The 19211-nt window shown below is 35.3% G+C and overlaps 2 protein-coding genes across 4 annotated transcripts in view; both read right to left on the bottom strand.

Annotated features, from left to right (window-relative positions):
• Window positions 1-19211, bottom strand: part of LOC142855913 (acidic proline-rich protein HP43A-like) — a 301657-nt gene that overhangs the window by 82367 nt on the left and 200079 nt on the right. The window lies entirely within an intron of this gene.
• On the bottom strand, window positions 1628-7861 carry LOC142855687 (taste receptor type 2 member 104-like). The gene is made up of 3 exons (XM_075982133.1): window positions 6964-7861; window positions 3447-3542; window positions 1628-1782 (listed from the first exon to the last, which is right to left on the bottom strand). The coding sequence occupies exons 1-3, from the start codon at window positions 7859-7861 to the stop codon at window positions 1628-1630; spliced, it is 1149 nt and encodes a 382-aa protein (XP_075838248.1).

Raw genomic sequence — 19211 nt, 5'->3', positions numbered from 1 at the left:
AGTAGAGTAGATTTGCCAAGTCCTCGCACCTACCCTCAGAATACACACTAATTATAATGTGTAGAAAAACATTATTGTTGATATTCAAGGATTACATCATTGATGGCTAACACCGTTATTGAGGCACTCCTGTAGAAATCTCTGCACCATTAAACCTTCATAGGCAGATTTCAATTCTCAGTGATCTTCTGTGATTGAGAAGATTTCTTATGGATTTCCACCCACATGGCCCTAGGTGTCTTACCTCTATCCAAAGTTCCTCACATAGCACCAACCTTTCCTAAACTGAACATCATGCAATTCTCCACAGAGTATTGAATCATACTCTCAGCTAATATGTTCTATTGATTTGTATTATCTAAGAAAATCACTAACAGGAAATAGCTAGACATAATAAAGCAAATAATAGGAGAAAAAAGGTTCATTGGGCTATGTACTCAAAGAGAAGTCACTGAACACAGAATATCTTGTGTTCAAAATTAAGAGTCAAAATAAGATAGACAAGGTAACATTAGCAACTTCATTAGAAAACTAAATTCTGGAATTGTCCCAGAATCAATAGAATATATGGAGAGAACTAAATTAAATCAGAAGTGTAATATAGATGTACTATTTTCACAAAGGCAATGGAAAATAACAAGAATTATTATGTGAGAAAAGCCTCTTTATTGCATATTAATCAGAGAACAACTTAGAAGATGGTAATAAAATAGTGCATGATTGTCAGACACATAATCCCTATGTAAAATTTGTATAGATCAGTCTAAGCACATGTTTAACTGTGGGCAATCATGTATGGTGATAGTGAATAAAACTACCTCTTGGAATGAAAATTGCCCAGCACACTGTTATAGAACATGAGGAAGAAGTGAGGAATATAACAAGAACTCATACAGTATGAAACACATGCTAGTTCTGGAAAACATATATTCACATAGGTCCAGAGTGGAACTTTCTTTATATTATTATTGGTTACTTTTACTTTAACAGGTTAAGGATGTTAATAAGAATGAGATTTTTTTTAAAAGAGAGAAGGTTTCTCTGTAGCTTTGGTGCCTTTCCTGGAACTAGCTCTTGTAGACCAGATTGGCTTAAAACTCACAGAGATCCACCTGCCTCTGCCTCCTGAGTACTGAGATTAAAAGTGTGTACCGCCATCACACAGCTGAGATGTTTTTTCAGATCATTTAAATTCAATAAGACATCTCTGTTTAAAATCATAACCTCAGTGGTTGGGAAATTCTTTGTGGGTCTGAGAAGACTATGGGAGAACTTCTGTTGCTAATGTCAAAGTAGTATCAAAAGTAAATGGTGTTAAAAAATAAAATGAAGTCCTTATAGAGACAGAGTATGGACAGTCATAGATTAAAACAGTAAAAAAAAATAAGCCACATAAAGATGGAATATACACAGAGAATCTGGATTATGTATATTTTTGTATTTTCTTTGAAGTTTTCAACTGTGAAGGAATTAAGAACAAAGAGATTTCATTGTATGGGCTGCTAATCTAAACCAACATATATGTGGTATCTTGAATTAAAAATTTGGGTCTAAGGATATGTTGCTTTGGAAAAGAGGTTCTACTTTTGTTTTCACAGGGGATGAGAACCTGTGGTTTCCTTCCAGACTAATGTGGTTTGATCAAACAAGACTCCCTGAAATAATAGCTCAGATGGCCCAACATCCATGATGGCTTCACGACTTCTGGCTGAGATGGACCTACCACACAGGATACCCCATGACAGACTTGATTAACAGTGCTACCAATCAGCAGGAAGTAATCTAGAAAACAATAACCAAATTTCCTAAATTATTGTTTATAAATATTTATTTACATTTAAAGTGGGATATGATATAGAGATAAATACTTTAAATTTATATGGAACTTGGTCTATTGGTACAAATTTAAGGTCAATTTAGTTGTATGTACATTTCTGCTCTTGATTAAGGTATTGCGCTTGTGCAGCTCATTTAAAAATGTAATGTATAATTAAGAAATACAGGTTAATAGATAGTCATCTATAATAGTCAAGCCTGTAGTCATGTTGGTTAGGTTTTCTAGATGTACAGAGATATATTTCAGAAGGTAGATATTCTTCAAACCTTTCAAAGACTAACAGAATATGCCATATATATGTTTTAAAATCTTAGGACTTTTCATTACAATAAGACACCTCTGCTTCTAGCAGGACCAATTACTTCAAGAGAAAGAAGGGCACCAAAGAGGCTCCTCATGGAGTTTTCCAGACAAGAAACTGTTCTTGCCTGGACTGCTTGATGGTATGCTGTATGAACTGGACATGTAGGACCCACAGAAAAATGACTGTTGATCTTTCCAAAAGGTGAGACCATCCTTCAGGGTTCCTGATTCATGAAAGAGTCTGCCAGATATTCTGCAGGACACAGAAGAAAGCAACTGATGGACTTTGCCATTACAAGGCAGAAGAGATCTTTAAATTTCCTGATTCATGGAAAAGTCTGCTGTATTCTATGGGCCTGTAAGCTGAAGACTAGATGCCCCAAGGTTACAGAATAATTTTGGGTGACTTTCCAGGCAGCAAGATGTTTCTGCCAATTCTAGAGTTTTGGAAGGTTTTTATAATGTACTGTTTACTTAGGTAATATTATATTCTTCTGGAGTCTTTGATGGACTTGAAGAAAGATAATTACAATTATAAAAGATAGATTATATATAAATCTTTAGACTCACAAAGATAGGATAGATGATAGAGTATTTTCCTTAATTTGCCAAATGTAAATGGACTAAATATTGTGATTACAATTCTTGCTTCATCATTATTTTGTTGTATGTAATCTTGCTATGTTAAAGTTAAAACCTTCCTTTTCATTTAGACAGAAAAGGGGAAATGGTATGGGAAGTCCTTCTGTATATGTGTTGCTTTTATTAGTTAATGAATAAAGCTGTTTTGACCAGTGGCTTGGCAGAATAGAGTGAGGCAAGAAAACTAAATTGAATACTAGGGAGAAAGAAGGCAGAGTCAATGGAACACTGTGTAACTACTGCAGGAGACAGATACTCTGGAACCTTGCCAGTAAACCAAACTCCTCATGGTAAAATATAAAATAATGGAAATGTGTTAATTTAAGATATGAGAGTTAGTCATAAATATGCTTAAACTATCAGCCAAACAGTATTGCAATTAATATAGCTTCTGTGTGGTTATTTTGAGTCCGGGTGGCAGGGAACAAACAAGCAATCTTCACCCAACACCATCCTCACTAGATGTCCAGGCAGTGCCTTGATTCTGTTAAATTATGGTAATGAGATAAAAGAACCTCATCACAGTGACCTTCAGTCATGTCTGAGTGAATTGGCAGCCAGCTCTGTCACTCATTGTGAATCTGTATGGGCCTGGGATGGAAACTTCTACAATGTTGAGTAATAAAAGAAATATGTCTCTGTGACCCAGAGAGAAGGACCTCACCAACACAAAGCTTTCTGTTGTAGTTCTTTCTGAAGTCAGGCAGTTTTCTGGAAGATCTGCTCATCCAATTGTCTGATAGTGACTTCTCCTGCTCACCTGCCTCTGCCATTTGACTCTCACTCTCTGGACTGCTTGCTGGGCTTCCTCACTGCCCATGCATTTGAGATGAAGCAATGTAAAGACCAAAGAGAGACAGTGATTCTGATGACGTGGCACAGTGTCATTTCACCACAGTGAGACGAGTCTGACCTTGTGAAACCTTGAATTTTTCTTCTGTGTTAGTCTGACCACCATACAGATAGCAGTACAACACAGATGCTCTTTCCTCAACTGACTCCTCAAGGAAGTCAGGAGTGGTCTCTGATCACACTGTTCTGAGCATCAATTATCCCAGGGACTCTAGCTGCTGAACAGGACTTGATGGGACCACACAGAAACAGCCATTTTATACTTTCCCTTAAACAGAGGGCCCAGAACAGGAAGGGGTGGAGACACCAGATACATGTTCACTGGAAAAGACTTGAACTGTTTTTTTTTAAAATCATCAGAAATAAATCAAGGAATATTCTAGCAATTTGCAGATATCTTTGAATAAAAGCTATATTGTAGCCTAAAAAAAACTACCACAGATAAAGTTCAAATAAACTGGGATCAAATTAAAATCACAAAACCTAGGAATACCAATTCAATAATCTGGAAAACAATATCACAAGCATCTAAGTAGAAACAAGAACTGCAAAGGCATCAGCATTTTTGTTAGACTTATAAGTCTCTTATTAAGTGACTTCACGACACATATTTCTCAGACATGTTAATGTTTATTAAATTAATTTTTATTAAACATTTATTAAATTATGTGTTTTTCTGGCTACAAGAGTTATTACTTAAAATATTTAGGAATTTATAGACCACTTTCAAAAGTTAACTCAAATCACCTATACTCCTATTATCCAAAGAGAAAGGAAATATACTTACAGTTTATAGATAGATATAATCAAAATACTTATTATCTGTATTTATTACCTGTCTACCATAACCTATGTTTACCATCTCTGTATTTTTATCATCCACCATCTATTTGTTTTCTTCTTAACATTGATGTGAAAATATATTAATAATGGTTAGTGAAATATTTCAAGTATTTGTAACCTTTTTGCTTTTCTACTTTTCTATTGTCTAATTTTCTTTTTAGAGACAGGGTTTCTCTGTATAACAGCTCTGACTGTCCTGGAGCTCACTCTGTAGACTAGGCTGACCTTGAACTCACAGAGATGTGCCTGCTTCTGTCTTCCAAGTGCTGGGATTAAAGGCATGCACCACCAGGACCCAGTTTTATTGTCTAATTTCAAATTAAATCAATCTATGTTATTTTATAGTAATAAACTATTGGTACAATAAGAATAGACACCAATACAGTTAAATTAATATGAACAAAAATAGCCACAGAAGAGACCAGAAAGCAAATACTCAATAAATAAGTTCCTGTAAGTCATAATATGATTTTTGAAACTTTATAAACAAAGGGAAATGTCAAAATTACATAAAACTTAGTGTTAATGTATAAAATATTTACCAGCTGTTAAGAAAACCTTATAATCTATAAGAATAAGAACAAAATAAATAACCCTAAAATGCATTTGCAATTAACTAATAATTCTATGGAATTATAACCACATATTCAATGCGAAGGTATTTTTGAAAAGTTAGCATTAAAAATATCTAATACATAAAGGTTCAGTCTTCATATTTCACAGAAATTATTGTTGATTTGTTTTGAAACAGTTGGAAGTTGAAGCTAATTTAAATAATATAATAAATATATATTATTATAAACCTGTAAGATTGCCTAGTCTAGATAACTCAAAACATATAATTATATATACTTTTTAAAAATTTTAAAACATGAGAAATATAACAATTTTAATGTAATTGGGATACACTCCATAGATCCTTAAACTATAAGTTATAAAATTTCTAATGAGTCAGTTTGGTAAATTTGTTTGACACTGCCTAGTGATATTAGAAGTTTTCTTAAAATTAGTTTTGTTTAGTTCTTTTCCTATCATCTCTTTTCTTTTTGTACATTCCAAACTTATTAGTTAAAATATAAGTATTGATTTGGAAACATCTCAGAGAAAATGAACCATGCCTTTATGAACTATCTAGGCTTCAGAAAATTGATACATACTCTAGTTTGCCAAAGACAACATACAAACTCCATATACTAGGCTGTATATAACAATTAAGTTTGAATGAAGTGTTCAAACATATTGAGTACAAATTTCTGTACACATACATGCATATGTGTTTGTTTATGTATAAGTATATGCAAACTTCACACATGCCTTGGCATATTGTTCTGTGCTTTGCTTAGATGTGATGTGAAGTCCTTTGAATGTGCTCTTCAGCAGACTCTATCCTCAATACTATTTGATGTGATATGGACCCATTTCAATAGACTGAACCAGACGTGTATGAAGACTCCTTTCATCAGTGCTGTAGTCCTTTCCCCAAAGATAGACTCTACTTCTCTAGTTATTTTTCAGAGTTGAATCTACTATGGCAGCCATTGCTACTACATCAAACACCTACCAGTAACAAGAACTTAGTCATTTATTTGGTGAAAACAACAATAAGTTTGTGAGAAGTAAAACTGTGCACAGTAGAAGCTTTCTTTTCTCTTCTTCAGCTCCATGTTGTAAATGCAGGAGGTGACCACAGCTGTCTATCGTGGTATCTATCTATCTATCTATCTATCTATCTATCTATCTATCTATCTATCTATCTATCTATCTATCTATCATCTATCTAACTATCTACCTATCTATCCATTGGAGTGACATACAGGCTGGAGTCCAACAATGTCTAGCTGTGAATGGAAAGGCCAAGAATTTAGTAGTTGCTCAGTCTCACAAGGCTGGGTGTCTCAGCTAGTCTGTATATGTTGGAATTCAGAAGAAATAGGTTCTAGTGCCAGTGAAGGAATGAATATGCTGATAAGGCGAGGTAATCAGGCAAAGAATGAACCCTTCTTTCTTCCTTTGTCCTTAGGTATACTTCTAAAAGAAAGTGTATCCTAGAAAAAGGTGTGTGTCATTCTCACCTCAAGATCCAGATCAAAGTCTGTTGTCTTCCAGTCTCAAGTAACAGATCACAAGTCTGTCCTTTAATTCTAAATTGTAGTTAATTTCAGATATTTTCAACTCGACAACCATCACAGAAGGGCCCGCAGGCTAATATTTCTTAACTGGCAAATTTGAATGAAGAAGCTACAGCATCAGGAGGCTGACTGAACAGCAAAACTTGCATGTGGAGATAAAAATCCTGCTGCAGAGAAAGAGCTCCAAGATATAGTTAAAGCAATTTCAGAATATTTTAGTGTTTGATGTTTCAACTAAAAACTCTTATAAGGACTAGCGCATGTGAAAAAAGTCTTCAAGGATATTCTCACCAGATTAAACCAGGACATTCATTTTCATGCCACACTGTTATGTGTCCCAGAGTTCTTCATTGTCACAGCACTTTAATTGCTTCAGTAACTTCAAAGAGACTTTCTTCAGCTGGTTGTTTGCTAGAATTAGAATAAAAGAATGGCAGCATGGATACATGAGAATAATTATCACACCAAGAATTATTAGTAGTTTGCCTTCTTGCCAAATAAAGCACAATACTTCTAAGACCAAACCTACAAAATACAAGATAAAGAGGATGATAAAAGAAATTAAAACTTTCATGGCTTTCATATGAGCTTCTGTGTTGAGGTCTCGGAATCCTGAGCCATTTAATTTCATCAGCTTGTTGTGTCTCCAAAAAGAAATTATTAGCAGGAGACTTGCAATGACAGCTATCATAAAGAAGAAAAAGATTCCAAATTGAAAAAAGGCATGGTTAATAAGTAATTCATTTTCCTCTAGGTGAACATGCATGGAGATGTTTCTGTATTGCATTTTGATATCATTAACCATCTTTACAAATTGTGCAATAGCAATAAACAGTGAGACAAACAGGCATCCTACCAGAAAAGTAAAAACATTGTCATTTCTCCTCTTCAGCCAGATAAATATGTAGTGAGAAAATTTTGCTATCTTCAGGAAATAGAAGATGCTGAGGCTGGTGGCAAACCAGACACTCAGGTGATTCATAATTATCCATAGGTAATTGATGCTTTCATAAAGGTTGAAATAGGTAAGTGTATGTATAGAGAATAACTTTGTATATGTGTCAAAAGTTATTATCCATATGAGACAAATCCTGGAAGTTGCCAATCCAGTAAGAATGAATCCAATCTTAGAGAGCTTCTTGTTCTTGGAATACTCTGTGCAATTCAGAAGTGCAATGAATATGTTTCCTAAAACTCCCAGCACCGCCTCACTAGTGGCAACAAAAAGAAGCATGCCTTCTGCTTCACCCAGCATCTCTGTAGATCACCAAAAATGCTCCTGCTGCAGAATGTTTCATAGATTGCCTGCTTGATGGAGGAGTGATTTTCTCCTCTTTATTTAATGAAGGCATAGAAATGCCTAGGAATGGCACCTGTGGTTTTAATCAGATACATCTCCACAGATTTCCTTGTGATTGCTTCTTTACTACTGATTGAGTCCATGGAATGTCAGAAGCCTTACTGCCTTCTTAAAATTTGTTAGTAACCAAATGTAAGTTTCTGTTTCATGAATTTTAATTGATTCTCTAAGACTATTTTGCATAGAAAAACTCAGCTATGGAGTAGACATATGTGGCAGGATACTATATATAACAGAAACCAGTTTTGTATATATTTTTTAAATACCAGTCATTCATATTAGCTTGGAATCATGGCACATAGATATCCACAGTGCCAGACAAGACAAGAACACTAAACTAGGAAAATTACAATTACTTGAGCCAATGACTAGTTCAGAAAAAAAAAAAAACAAACAAAAGCTCTAGCTAAAATGAAAAAAGAAAGAAAAAGAAATTGCTTTGCTTAAAAACAGTTTATAGAGAAATATAATATATAAAAGTAGTAAATGAGTGTTTCTGCTTAGTCTGTAAAATTTTGACAACTGTCTCCAAGTAGCTTCTGTGTCTCACATACTGACAATCCTGCCTTTGCTTTCATGTGAGTTCGTGGTGGTCACTTTTGATATGAAAGTTCTTACAAATCATTCCTTCAGTTAGCATATTTCATTTTTATAATATCCGAAACTTTTATTTCTTTAATAAACATTACCAAAGTGCTCAAATACTGCAAGTTCTCTTTTTGCCACTGAGGCAATATTGGTAGATAGAATTTTAAATATTTTGCAATTCATGGAGTACACATTCAACAAAAATAAACCAATTGTTTATTTTTAGGTCAACAATAAAATTTATCATTTAATGAGTCTTTATTATATTCTTATCACTATGTTAGATACTTTAGTCTCACCCTTCATTTGGATTTCAAACTATTTCTTTAGGATTGGCTTTATTTTTAGCTTAATTTTTATTTATTTATTTTTACTTTTTGTCATTTGCGCTAGGTATTGCCACATATCCCAGTTTCTATAATATTCTGGAATTATCAAAATATATACTTCATGTGTAGTAAAATTTTGAGCCTAGAAGTGCTAGAAGGATACTTATTACACAGAATTGGTATAGGTGGGTCCTGTTGCTATGTTGACTTCATGAACATTTCCTCAGCGAATGGGGACCAAAGCCTTTATCCTCATGGGGAGGATAATATGCTTTTCTTTCACTGGACATCCATTTGATTTTCTTAAAATTCTGCAATGCTAACACTGATCTATATGGCAAGTATTAATAGTGGCATTCCCATGGTATCTGCATCCTTGAGACATGATGGGTCTGTCTGTCAGAAAGGAAGCAGAAAACGTCATCCGTGTGTCTGTTGCTGGCATTTGGGTATACTGGAAATTGTATGAGCTTTTAGCATTCTACTAGTAGGCAATCTCCGTCTCTATTATTTGATTCCTTTTCTGGTGTACTTCCCTGACATAAAACTGCCAGAGCATACTGTAGGGAGGATAGGTATAGCTGAAGTATTGTTATTTAGTGGGGTAAAGACATCCATGAGGATGACTAACAGGAACTTGGGGGTGCGGCAGTTTAGCTGGGCCGTATTTATGAGTGCATGGATACCATTCCAGGTAATCTGGTCTCGTGTCCTGGATGTCTCTGTTGTTTTCTCTGTGATCAACAGACATGCCATCTTTTTGACTGGAGGTGCCATGTCAAACATTGCAGTTTGCACCCAGACAGGGAAAGTTTTGTCCTGTGGTAAAACACAAGCAAATTTCTTCTCAACAGGTAGTAAGGGGTCTGGTCCCTTGTAACACCCATCAAGTGGATCCTTCCATTGGACCAGGATGGGAGGTGTATGTGATGGGTCCCAATGACAGACAATGATGGAGGGGGAGGTTGACCCTGGGTTGTGCTGACATTTAGCACACTGAATGTGAATAGTACCAGATTTAATTGAATGTTTGGTGGCAGGGAGCCTTGTGTTAGTTTGATAAATTGTTTTTTGAGTGTATGGTATTCCCTTTCAGTAATGGCTTGGCCCTGACCATTGTGGGAGATACCAATATAATGGACCATCTTCCAAGTCTCACTAATTTTTCTTAAATTGGTGGCTTGTAAAAATTGGTCCATTATCAGTTTTAATCTAGAGAGGGGTCCCCATAATAGTGAAAGTGAAGATCATGTGATTAGTTCCTTTAAATTCTTATTAATCTGTGCCAAGATGAAATGAGAATAGGTGTCAACAGTGATGAATACAAATTTTTGTTTACCAAATAACTGAATATGTGTGACATCAATATGTGTCCATCTGCCATAGGACATTGGTTTTAAGGTATTTGTGATTGTTTTATATCAGGGTGTGGATTAGGAAAGTACAAGTTTTGAGAATGTGTTTAATGTGTCTTATGGAGATGTTGGGGGTAATTTAAATTGTAGTTTTCTTAAATTTGTATGGATTAGCTGATGGAATTCTTAGTAGTGAGGGGTGACATAGAGAAGGTCTCAGTTGTGGCAATCTTATTAAATAAAACATAGCCATTAGAAAGGGGCCCATGGAGGAACAAATGTGCACATAAATGACTGATTAAAATGGGGCATGTTTTTATTTGAAATATATTGGAAATTTTTATCAGTAGTGGGGATAGGGGGTTGCCAACAAGCTTGACATAAGAGCAGGCTAGCCGGGGAGCCAGTTATCTGCATAAATTCTGTCTGAATTTAAAAGGTTCTTTGAATTAAAGAAGAACCCGGGAAATGGCATACCGTTCCTTGAATTGGATTTGCATGGGAGGAAGAAAAGATGGTATTCAGGGTCATTGTCTCCAAAATAAATTGCATAGGCAGTCCCCAATAGCCCCCCCATTTGTAAAGGTCATAGGAGCCCATGGAATACAGGATCATGAGAAAAAGTGGGGAGTCATACAAAAAGTGATAAGGTTGTTGAAATTTATCCTTTAGGTAGCGTTTATCTATTTGTCCTGGGAAGACAATGAGGATGTTAGGAAAAGAAGTTTGGTTTCTTAGAAGCCACTGAATGTCTGGGAGGGGGATGGGCAGTGTAATTATGGAAGGTTCTTCTCTGATGATATATAGGTTACATTTTTCTCCCTATTTCATCAGCTAATGATTGAGAAGTTCTCCTTACTGGTATATGGAACCATTCTAAAGTCTCTTGAGGTTAATATAGAGCTCTGACCACAGTGGGAAAGGAGTTAAATGTAGGGACTTGGATCAGCTGTTTTGGATTATAACAAATGGATATTTGGATATAAAAAATTTCAGAGAAGCATTTTTTTTTAATGTAGCTGTTAATAGAAAAGGGGCTTCTTTCACTGCTAGCTTCAGAGAACAAAATGAGGAGTTTTTTTTCTAAAGCACTTTTAAGTAAATCAAGTAGGGGCTATCTATAATTGACTGGTAACTATGAGGAGCCAAGTTCTCAATCAGTTCATATTTCCCCTAAATCTTTGAAGGGTGTTTAGGGTTAAGGGACTGGGGGAGTCAATAGTAGGTTTTGCTGCCAAATTGAGACTAGAGTAATCTGTTTCCAGGAACATGATGGGTGCTTCAAGTTGGACCTTATTGTCTACTATCATAAGGCCTCTTTCTTTTAGAGCCTTTATGGCTTGTTGCTTAAGAGCCTCAGGACAAAATTTGATCATTTCTTTTGTCTTTCCACATTAATAAGTCATCTATCAAACAGTAGATGTGGAGACTTGATTTAACAAGGGGTTTGGTACAATTCCTGACAAATGGTGGGGCTTTTAGCTATACTTTGGGGGGACTATTTTCTACTCATATTTATCAGCTTGACCTGAGGTGTTGATTCATTTGCAGTCTTGTTCATGGAGTGGTATTGAAAAATAGCAAAAAAAAAAAAAAAAAAAAAGTCCTAATACTGGGTATTTACTAGTTTGCAAAGACAAAAGGGAGGTCTTGTTGAGGCAAACCCCAAATTTTCATGGCTTTATTAATTGCTTTAAGATCCTGGATGAGTCTCTAGGACCCAGTTTTCTTTTTAATTACAAAAACTGGGTTGTTCCAGGGGCTTCTAGAGGGACACATGTAATTTATGTTTATTCATCTGTAAAATAGTTAATCTCTCCCTATTCAAAGGACATTGTTCCATCCAGACAGGCTCTCCTATGATCCATCCAAGGCAGGAAGAGAGGTAGTCAACTGTGGTCCTTAGGATTAGGAATTCCTTTGATCTCGATTTTTTGGTTGTCTTTTATGTGGAGTCATCCTCCTTCTTAACTAGGAAGACATCTCTTCCTAGCAAGTTAGTGGCTGAATTGGCCACTAGGGTTTAGTAGTTCCATGCATTCCATTAGGGTTCTCCCATCTATAAATGCTTGGGTAATAAGTGCTTTGGCAAAACCATCTGACCCCATTAGCTGTGGGTAGGGTCCAGTGTGGGGGAAACTTGGCTTGTCTTATGATAGTTCAGTCTGTACCTACCAAACATTTGAAAGTTGTCAATTTTAATCAAAAGTTTGGGGTGTGTGTTTTTAACCATGTTACGACTTGTGGGCATTTCCGTCTTAATGGCAGGGATGAAGGATGCCTCATGAGGAGCATAAAGGCAATTGGGGATTGATGTCTTTATCAGTTTTGGATTTTCTGTTCCCCTTCCAGTGAAAACTTTTCCAACAACAATGACAAAAGTCAATGCAATGAAGCTAAACATCAGACCTGCAAATTTTGAAGTCAAATTTTGAAGTTCATATTCAATCTTTAAAAATATTAGGTATGTTTTCACTCACTCTTTCAGAGACTCTATTGCATATTTTCACATGTTTATATTTTATTTAATTATCTTTTTTTTGATTAATTATTGTGTAGGAAGTTTAGAAACTTATGAATAATTATATATAGTAAACCAGTCTCTCTGTGAGGCCCTTTTATATTTTTGGTATCAGCACTGAAGGCAACCAGTTTGAGTTGGTATGGGGAACTCTGAGGCAGATCTAGGGCCACTCAGAGATGTGCTGACTAGGACTCCAGTAGCAGTGGTCCTGAACTAGGGTCTAAGTGAGGAGGGTTTCAGGGAACTGCACCCCTCAATATGCATTTGGTAAAGCTGGTGGCCTGTGGATACAATCCAGTGACATTTAGCCAAGAAGTGGTGTTCCATTGACTAAGTTAGGTCATTTTCTAAGGCACCTTTTATTTTTTCACAATGAAATAAATACAAATGCTTAAGTTATTACTTGATAGTTTGCAGTGTGGAATGTATTATACTTTTTGATGCCCTTTTCAACTGTTTATATAGTCATCATATAGCAGAGTGTTCTGGCTTCACAATATTTATTTTATGATTTATTTGAAACTATAGGAATCTTCAGCTGAACTGAACAACATGATAAATATACATACATTATTATATACATCTAGTCAAAGTGATAATTGTAAATATTATTTCAAAATATAGGAATTCAAAAAATCAAGTTTAATTTGTATAGATAGCATAGATCCTTAAATATGATAGTTGAAAATGAAGCAGTTGGCTATTTTTGCCAGACCTTGGTTAAAGGCATTTGGAGAAACTTTTGCTTGTATTTTGTTTGTTAGAGTCTTGATGGAGGAAGGTCATTGGCTAATAAAGGAACTGCCTTGGCCCATTTCATGAGGCATCCCTCATCCCTGCCACTAAGACGGAAATGCCCACAAGTCATAACATGGTTAAAAACACCCCCTCCAAACTTCGTGGTTTTATACAGATTAATAGAAATGGGTTGAAAGGTCAAGATGTGAGAGTTAGCAAATAATAGGCTAGAGATAATGGGCTAGGTAGTAATTTAATTAATATAATTTCTGTATGGTTATTTTGGGTATAAGCTAGCCAAGCAGGATGAAACAAAAGAACCTGCTCTCCCTACAACACCTAGGTTAACATTGATGTTTTGGTATTGACATAAAAACAGAGTCGTTGAACAATGGAATAGAATTGAATACCCAGATATTAACCCACAAACCTATGAACACCTGATTTTTGACAAAGAAGCTAAAATTATACAATGGAAGAGAGAAAGCACCTTTAACAAATGGTGCTGGCATAAATGGATGTCAACCTGTAGAAGAATGAAAATAGATCCATATCTATCACCATGCACAAAACTCTAGTCCAAATGGATTAAAGACCTCAATGTAAATCCAACCACACTGAACCTGATAGAAGAGAAAATGGGAAGTAGCCTGCAATACATGGACACAGGAGACTACTTCCTTCGTATACTCCCAGTAGCACAGACAATAAGAACAACAATGAATAAATGGGACCTCTTGAAACTGAAAAGCCCCTGTAAAGCAAAGGACACTGTCATTAAGACAACCCACTGAATGGGAGAAAATCTTCACCAACCTCACATCAGACAAAGGTTTGATCTCCAAAATATATAAAGAACTCAAGAAACTAGACATTAAAATTCTAAATAACCTAATTAAAATATGGGTGCTGAACTGAACAAAGAATTCTCAACAGAAGAATTTCAAATGACTAAAAAATTCTTAAGGATGTGTTCAACTTCCTTAAAGCATTAGTTTGGAAACCTAACAGAGAAAGCGAGGCAAACCTTTATATATAGGAATACTTATATATCAGATCTCAAGTAGGAAATCAATACACTCCACAATTTGTCAAAACATTACACTTGTGTTTTAGGTTAGACATAAAATTTATGTTTAAATATGGACAGTTCAAATATGTCTGTGACTGTATATTTCTGTCATGAATATGAACATATATATGTACATGTGTATGGTTGTGTGTCAGTATGCATAAGTAAGTATGTTTAAAGGCATGTTTGTGTGTGAAACACTAAGGTAAAATATCACACATGTCACACAGATTCTACTGCTGGTATTCTTTTTTTGTGCTCTGCTCAGACACTTGCTATGGTCTTTGGATGTGTTCTCTGATGTTATTTCTCCAGCACACATCTTCCATAACTCTAGTTGATCTGTGACAGCTTCATTTCAAATGTCAAGTCCCTGGAGTTGAATGGTACAAAGAGTCATTTAATCAGTTCTCTAACACCTTCATCTACAGATAGACTTTTTTCCTCTGGTTATTTGTCAAATATAATACATTCACTCTTATAACTATTGACTTGTACATTAAACATGCACTAAAATAGGAACTTTGTGATTTAATAAAAGAAATAATAGAGACTTACTAAGAAATAAAATTGCACACAAAAAAGTGTTCTTTTCTGCACCTTGGTTCCATGTTCTAAATGTCAAGAGTGATCACAGCTATCTGCCTCATTTTTTTTTCATTACATCTTTCTGATTCAATGGGTACAGTGCTCCAGGATGTCAGGTGATTGACATTAAAAAGCCCTGTTTCAGGTTTATTCTCAGCAGAAACATTTTACTGAGAAATAATTATAGCATGCAAGCCAACATTTTTTCTTGTTACCAAATCCCTTAATACCTACGGGATTAAGTTATTATGAAATGCAACCAATATTTAATTGGTAAATTTTAACAATTAAAATGGTTGTATATACACCCACATAAATTACCACACAATGTGCTGTATTTAGCTATGATAGTTACCTTTAAACTTTTATTTTTTTTAGGATAATGCTTTTTCTTGTCATTTTCCCTCAGAGGAAACACATATTAAATGAAAAGATCTAGAAAATAAACAATGGAAAGGTTAACATCAGTGTTAATATCAGATTGAGGTTTTACCATGTCTTTCCAGAAAATGAGTGATGTACCAGATGACTTATGACCTGGTACATTCCACCATGACAGCATCCCAGAGATTAGTGAACAAATAAGGCATCTGAAGACAGATGATAACCCATCAAGAGAAGAGGCTGCTTATAACTTGGAGAGATATTAACACTTTAGCTCAACAAGCTGAGACTTTGGGAAAACACGAACACTGTACTATTGACCCGTAAATGATGCTGTTATGTTTACAAATGATATTGCATGCTAACTCTAAGCTTGTCAATGCAAAATCCTCCATTTGTTTGTGGAGCAGATACAGGGTTCATCTGTAACAAAAGGCAGTGTAATATCATTTTATAATGCTAAGGATTGTTTTTATATTTTAGGATCAGTTACTTGAAAAAAGCTAATGCAAAAATATTTAGTCACACAATGGAGGAAATTTTGGTCAGTCCAAATTCAAGAATATAGATTTTATCAAAGTCTTTACTCTTTAGAAAGTTCTGAGAGTAGAAACTATATTTGTATGAAGATGAAAAGGGGAGTAACTGATTTATTACTTACCAAAGTTGTACTTGTACTTTTAAAAACCGCCTAGTGTTTCTACCACTAAATTAAAGCTTTTCAAAACAGTGTTTGAAAAATAGGCAACAATGTACTACTTTTCTGATTACATTTGCACTCTTGAGAACTATTCAGTTATATATTTATTTTAGCATTTATTGACCTGGTTTCAGGTTTGAATTTTATTTGGTAAAATATAGGCTTTGAAGTACATCTTTATTTTCTCTAGGGTTTAATGTATAAGAATCCACTGAGGACTTGAGGAAATGGGATGGTCGAAATGGAGGGGGGACATATTTGAGAGCAGAGAGAGATGTCTTGATTGTGGGAGCCATTATGGGGTTGGCATGAAGACTAGCTCTGGAGAAATTCCCAGGAATCCAAAAGGATGGTCCCAACTAAGACCCTAGGCAATAGAGGAGAGGGTGCCTGAACTGGCCTTGCCTTGTATTCAAATTGCTGACTATCTTCAATATCACCATAGAACCTTTGTTCAGCAACAGATGCAAACAGAAGCAGAATCCCACATTAGAGCACTGGACTGAGCTCCGAAGGTCTAGTTAGAGAGTGGAAGAAATGAGAATATGAGCAAAGAGGTCAAGAGCATGAGAGGTTCATCCAGTGAAGCAATTTACATGAGCTAATGGGAGCTCACCAACACCAGCAGAACTGGGAAAGAACAAGCATAGGACCAAGCTAGTTCCTCTGAATATTGTTGACAGTTGTATGGCTGGGGCAGACTGAGGGGCCACTGACAGTGGCACTGGATTTGTCTCTGCTGCATGTACTGCCTTTTTGGGATCCTATTCTCTTTGCATGTATACCTTGCTCAGCCTAGATGTAGTAAGGAGGGCCTTGGACCTTCCATAGGACAAGGTAGAGTTGGAAGGGGTAAGGTAGGAGGGTGTGTGGAAGGAATAGGAGGAGGGGAGGGAGTGGGAATATGAATTGGTATTTTTTTAAAAATATGTAATATTTGTTGAAAGCTTAAAAAAAAGAATCCACTGAGCTTATAAAATTACAGTTAAAAGATCAGTTTGAAAGAAAGTGTCTTGTTTTCCAGCTATGTATGAACTCATCAAAAGGAGGAAGTTTCAGTAAAAACACAGAGAGACAGAAAAATGGTACTTGAGAGCAAAGAGCAGCCATGAGAATGAATATCTGCAAGTGTTTTGTGCTTGGACGTGCTGTGCTCAGAGCTGTGCAGAAGCAGATATCTATTATTGGGAAATTATACATTTTTAACTTACTTTGTTGTTTAATTACAGATATGGACTAAAGCACCCTTTCATAGTGACTTATTAATCAAGTAGGTAAACATGAGTTTACATATAGAATACTTGAGCATTACATTCAGATAACTCTATTGTGGTCTATGTTACAGAGAGGAAGAACACGCATTTAATTTTAGTACATATGTGATTTTCAGTTATAAAACGTTTTTTATGAGCTTAAAGTTTAATGAGAGATTGAGTGAGACAGAGAAAGAGAGACAGGGACAGAAAGAGAGAGGCAGTGATAGAGACAAAGAGGCAGAGGTAGGGAAGAGTCTTGGCAAAATTTTTAAATGTAATATTAACTATCTCCTGTTCGTTGTTCCTAATATTTTTGAGTTTCTTTATAATTTTTTAATGATTTTTATTGAGCTCTACATTTTTCACTATTCCCCTCACTGCCTCTCATCTACCCTTCAACCCTCTCCCAAGGTCCCTATGTTCCCAATTTACTCAGGGGATTTTGTGTTTTTCTACTATCCATGTAGACTAGAACTATGTATATCTTTTTTTGGGGGCCTAATTGTTGTCTAGGTTTTTTGGGATTGTGATATGTGGGATGGAGATGTGTGATATGTTTTCCTTGCATGATGTTTAAAAAACCACTTATGAGTGAGTACATGTAATATTTTTTTCTAGGTCTGGGTTACTTCACTCAAAATGATGTTTTCTAGCTCCATCCATTTTCCTGCAAAATTTAAGATGTTGTTACTTTTTAGTCTTTGCTGTAATTTTTCAAAAAATTAAATGTGTGCATTTTATTTCATTAAAATTTCAATTTATGAAGACCTTGAACTATTTTACAATTACATTTAAGTGTCCAGACATTGTTTCACCCATATCTTTATGGAGTTGAATCTTCTTTGATTTTTTTGTTTTGATTTTTGTTATTTAATGATTCTTAAATTAAAATATAGTCCATCTATATTACTTAAGGATTTTTCTTGACTCTTTATGCTTCTGATTACCTTTCCCAAGTGCAGAAAGATGTTTAAAATGTTTTCCAACACATTTCAGTTGCTATCTAGCAATTCTTTTGTTATTTGAATGTCTATTTTTGTGTGTGGTTTTTTGCTAAATTGTTCTGTTAATGTATATAGTATTTTTCTGATTCTACTTTAGTAGACAGTGGCCCAATAAAGCCAGAACATTTTTGACATTGTTCTGGCAATGTATTAGGTTAAGACTGTCATTGATCCACAAATGGCATCAGATTCACAAAGATTTTAACAAACCAACAGGTGTGAATTGTTTTCAGCAATGGATTAGTGAAAGTCTTCTCTCTCTCCACCAAGACACAAAAAGTAAAACAGAATGAGTTGCCACTGTCAATGGTCCTGCCATTTCCCAAGGAAGATTCCTGAGTTAAGGCTCTGAATCAGCAGAACAAGGAATAAAAACATGCAAGAGTCCTTGGCATTGATCCCCTAAGAGTAGTATAGCTGGAAACTTTATCTGGTGACATGAGGTGATTGCTTTTTATGTAGTCTATATGAGTTTCAGTCAGTGTTTTATCTAGTTTGTATTCTGAAGCTTCTTAAATAATGTATTCCCTCCTCCAATTTTGGTGATATAAAGAGTTTTATAGGGTAAGTTCATGGTATGTTTAATAAATCATTGTTTCATCTGAAAAATTTTCTTAATTTGTGTAAACTTCATTATATATATACACACACACAACTTGGAAAACACTACCTTTTTAATCATTTTGCAATAATGATCAAACTTTAAT

The sequence above is a fragment of the Microtus pennsylvanicus genome, chromosome 8 (genome assembly GCF_037038515.1).
Source record: "Microtus pennsylvanicus isolate mMicPen1 chromosome 8, mMicPen1.hap1, whole genome shotgun sequence".
NCBI classification, from domain to species: domain Eukaryota; kingdom Metazoa; phylum Chordata; class Mammalia; order Rodentia; family Cricetidae; genus Microtus; species Microtus pennsylvanicus.
This window is presented reverse-complemented; position numbering and strand designations above follow the sequence as displayed.

What these genes read in the sequence shown, in the direction of transcription:
- LOC142855687 (XM_075982133.1), bottom strand. Translation starts at nt 7,861, where the DNA reads ATGCTGGGTGAAGCAGAAGGCATGCTTCTTTTTGTTGCCACTAGTGAG. An exon ending in ACTGAAGCAATTAAAGTGCT is followed by an intron (nt 3,543 to 6,963) that starts GTGACAATGAAG and finishes TGGCAGAGGCAG; the next exon opens with GTGAGCAGGAGAAGTCACTA. An exon ending in CAACAGAAAGCTTTGTGTTG is followed by an intron (nt 1,783 to 3,446) that starts GTGAGGTCCTTC and finishes ATTGTTTTCTAG; the next exon opens with ATTACTTCCTGCTGATTGGT.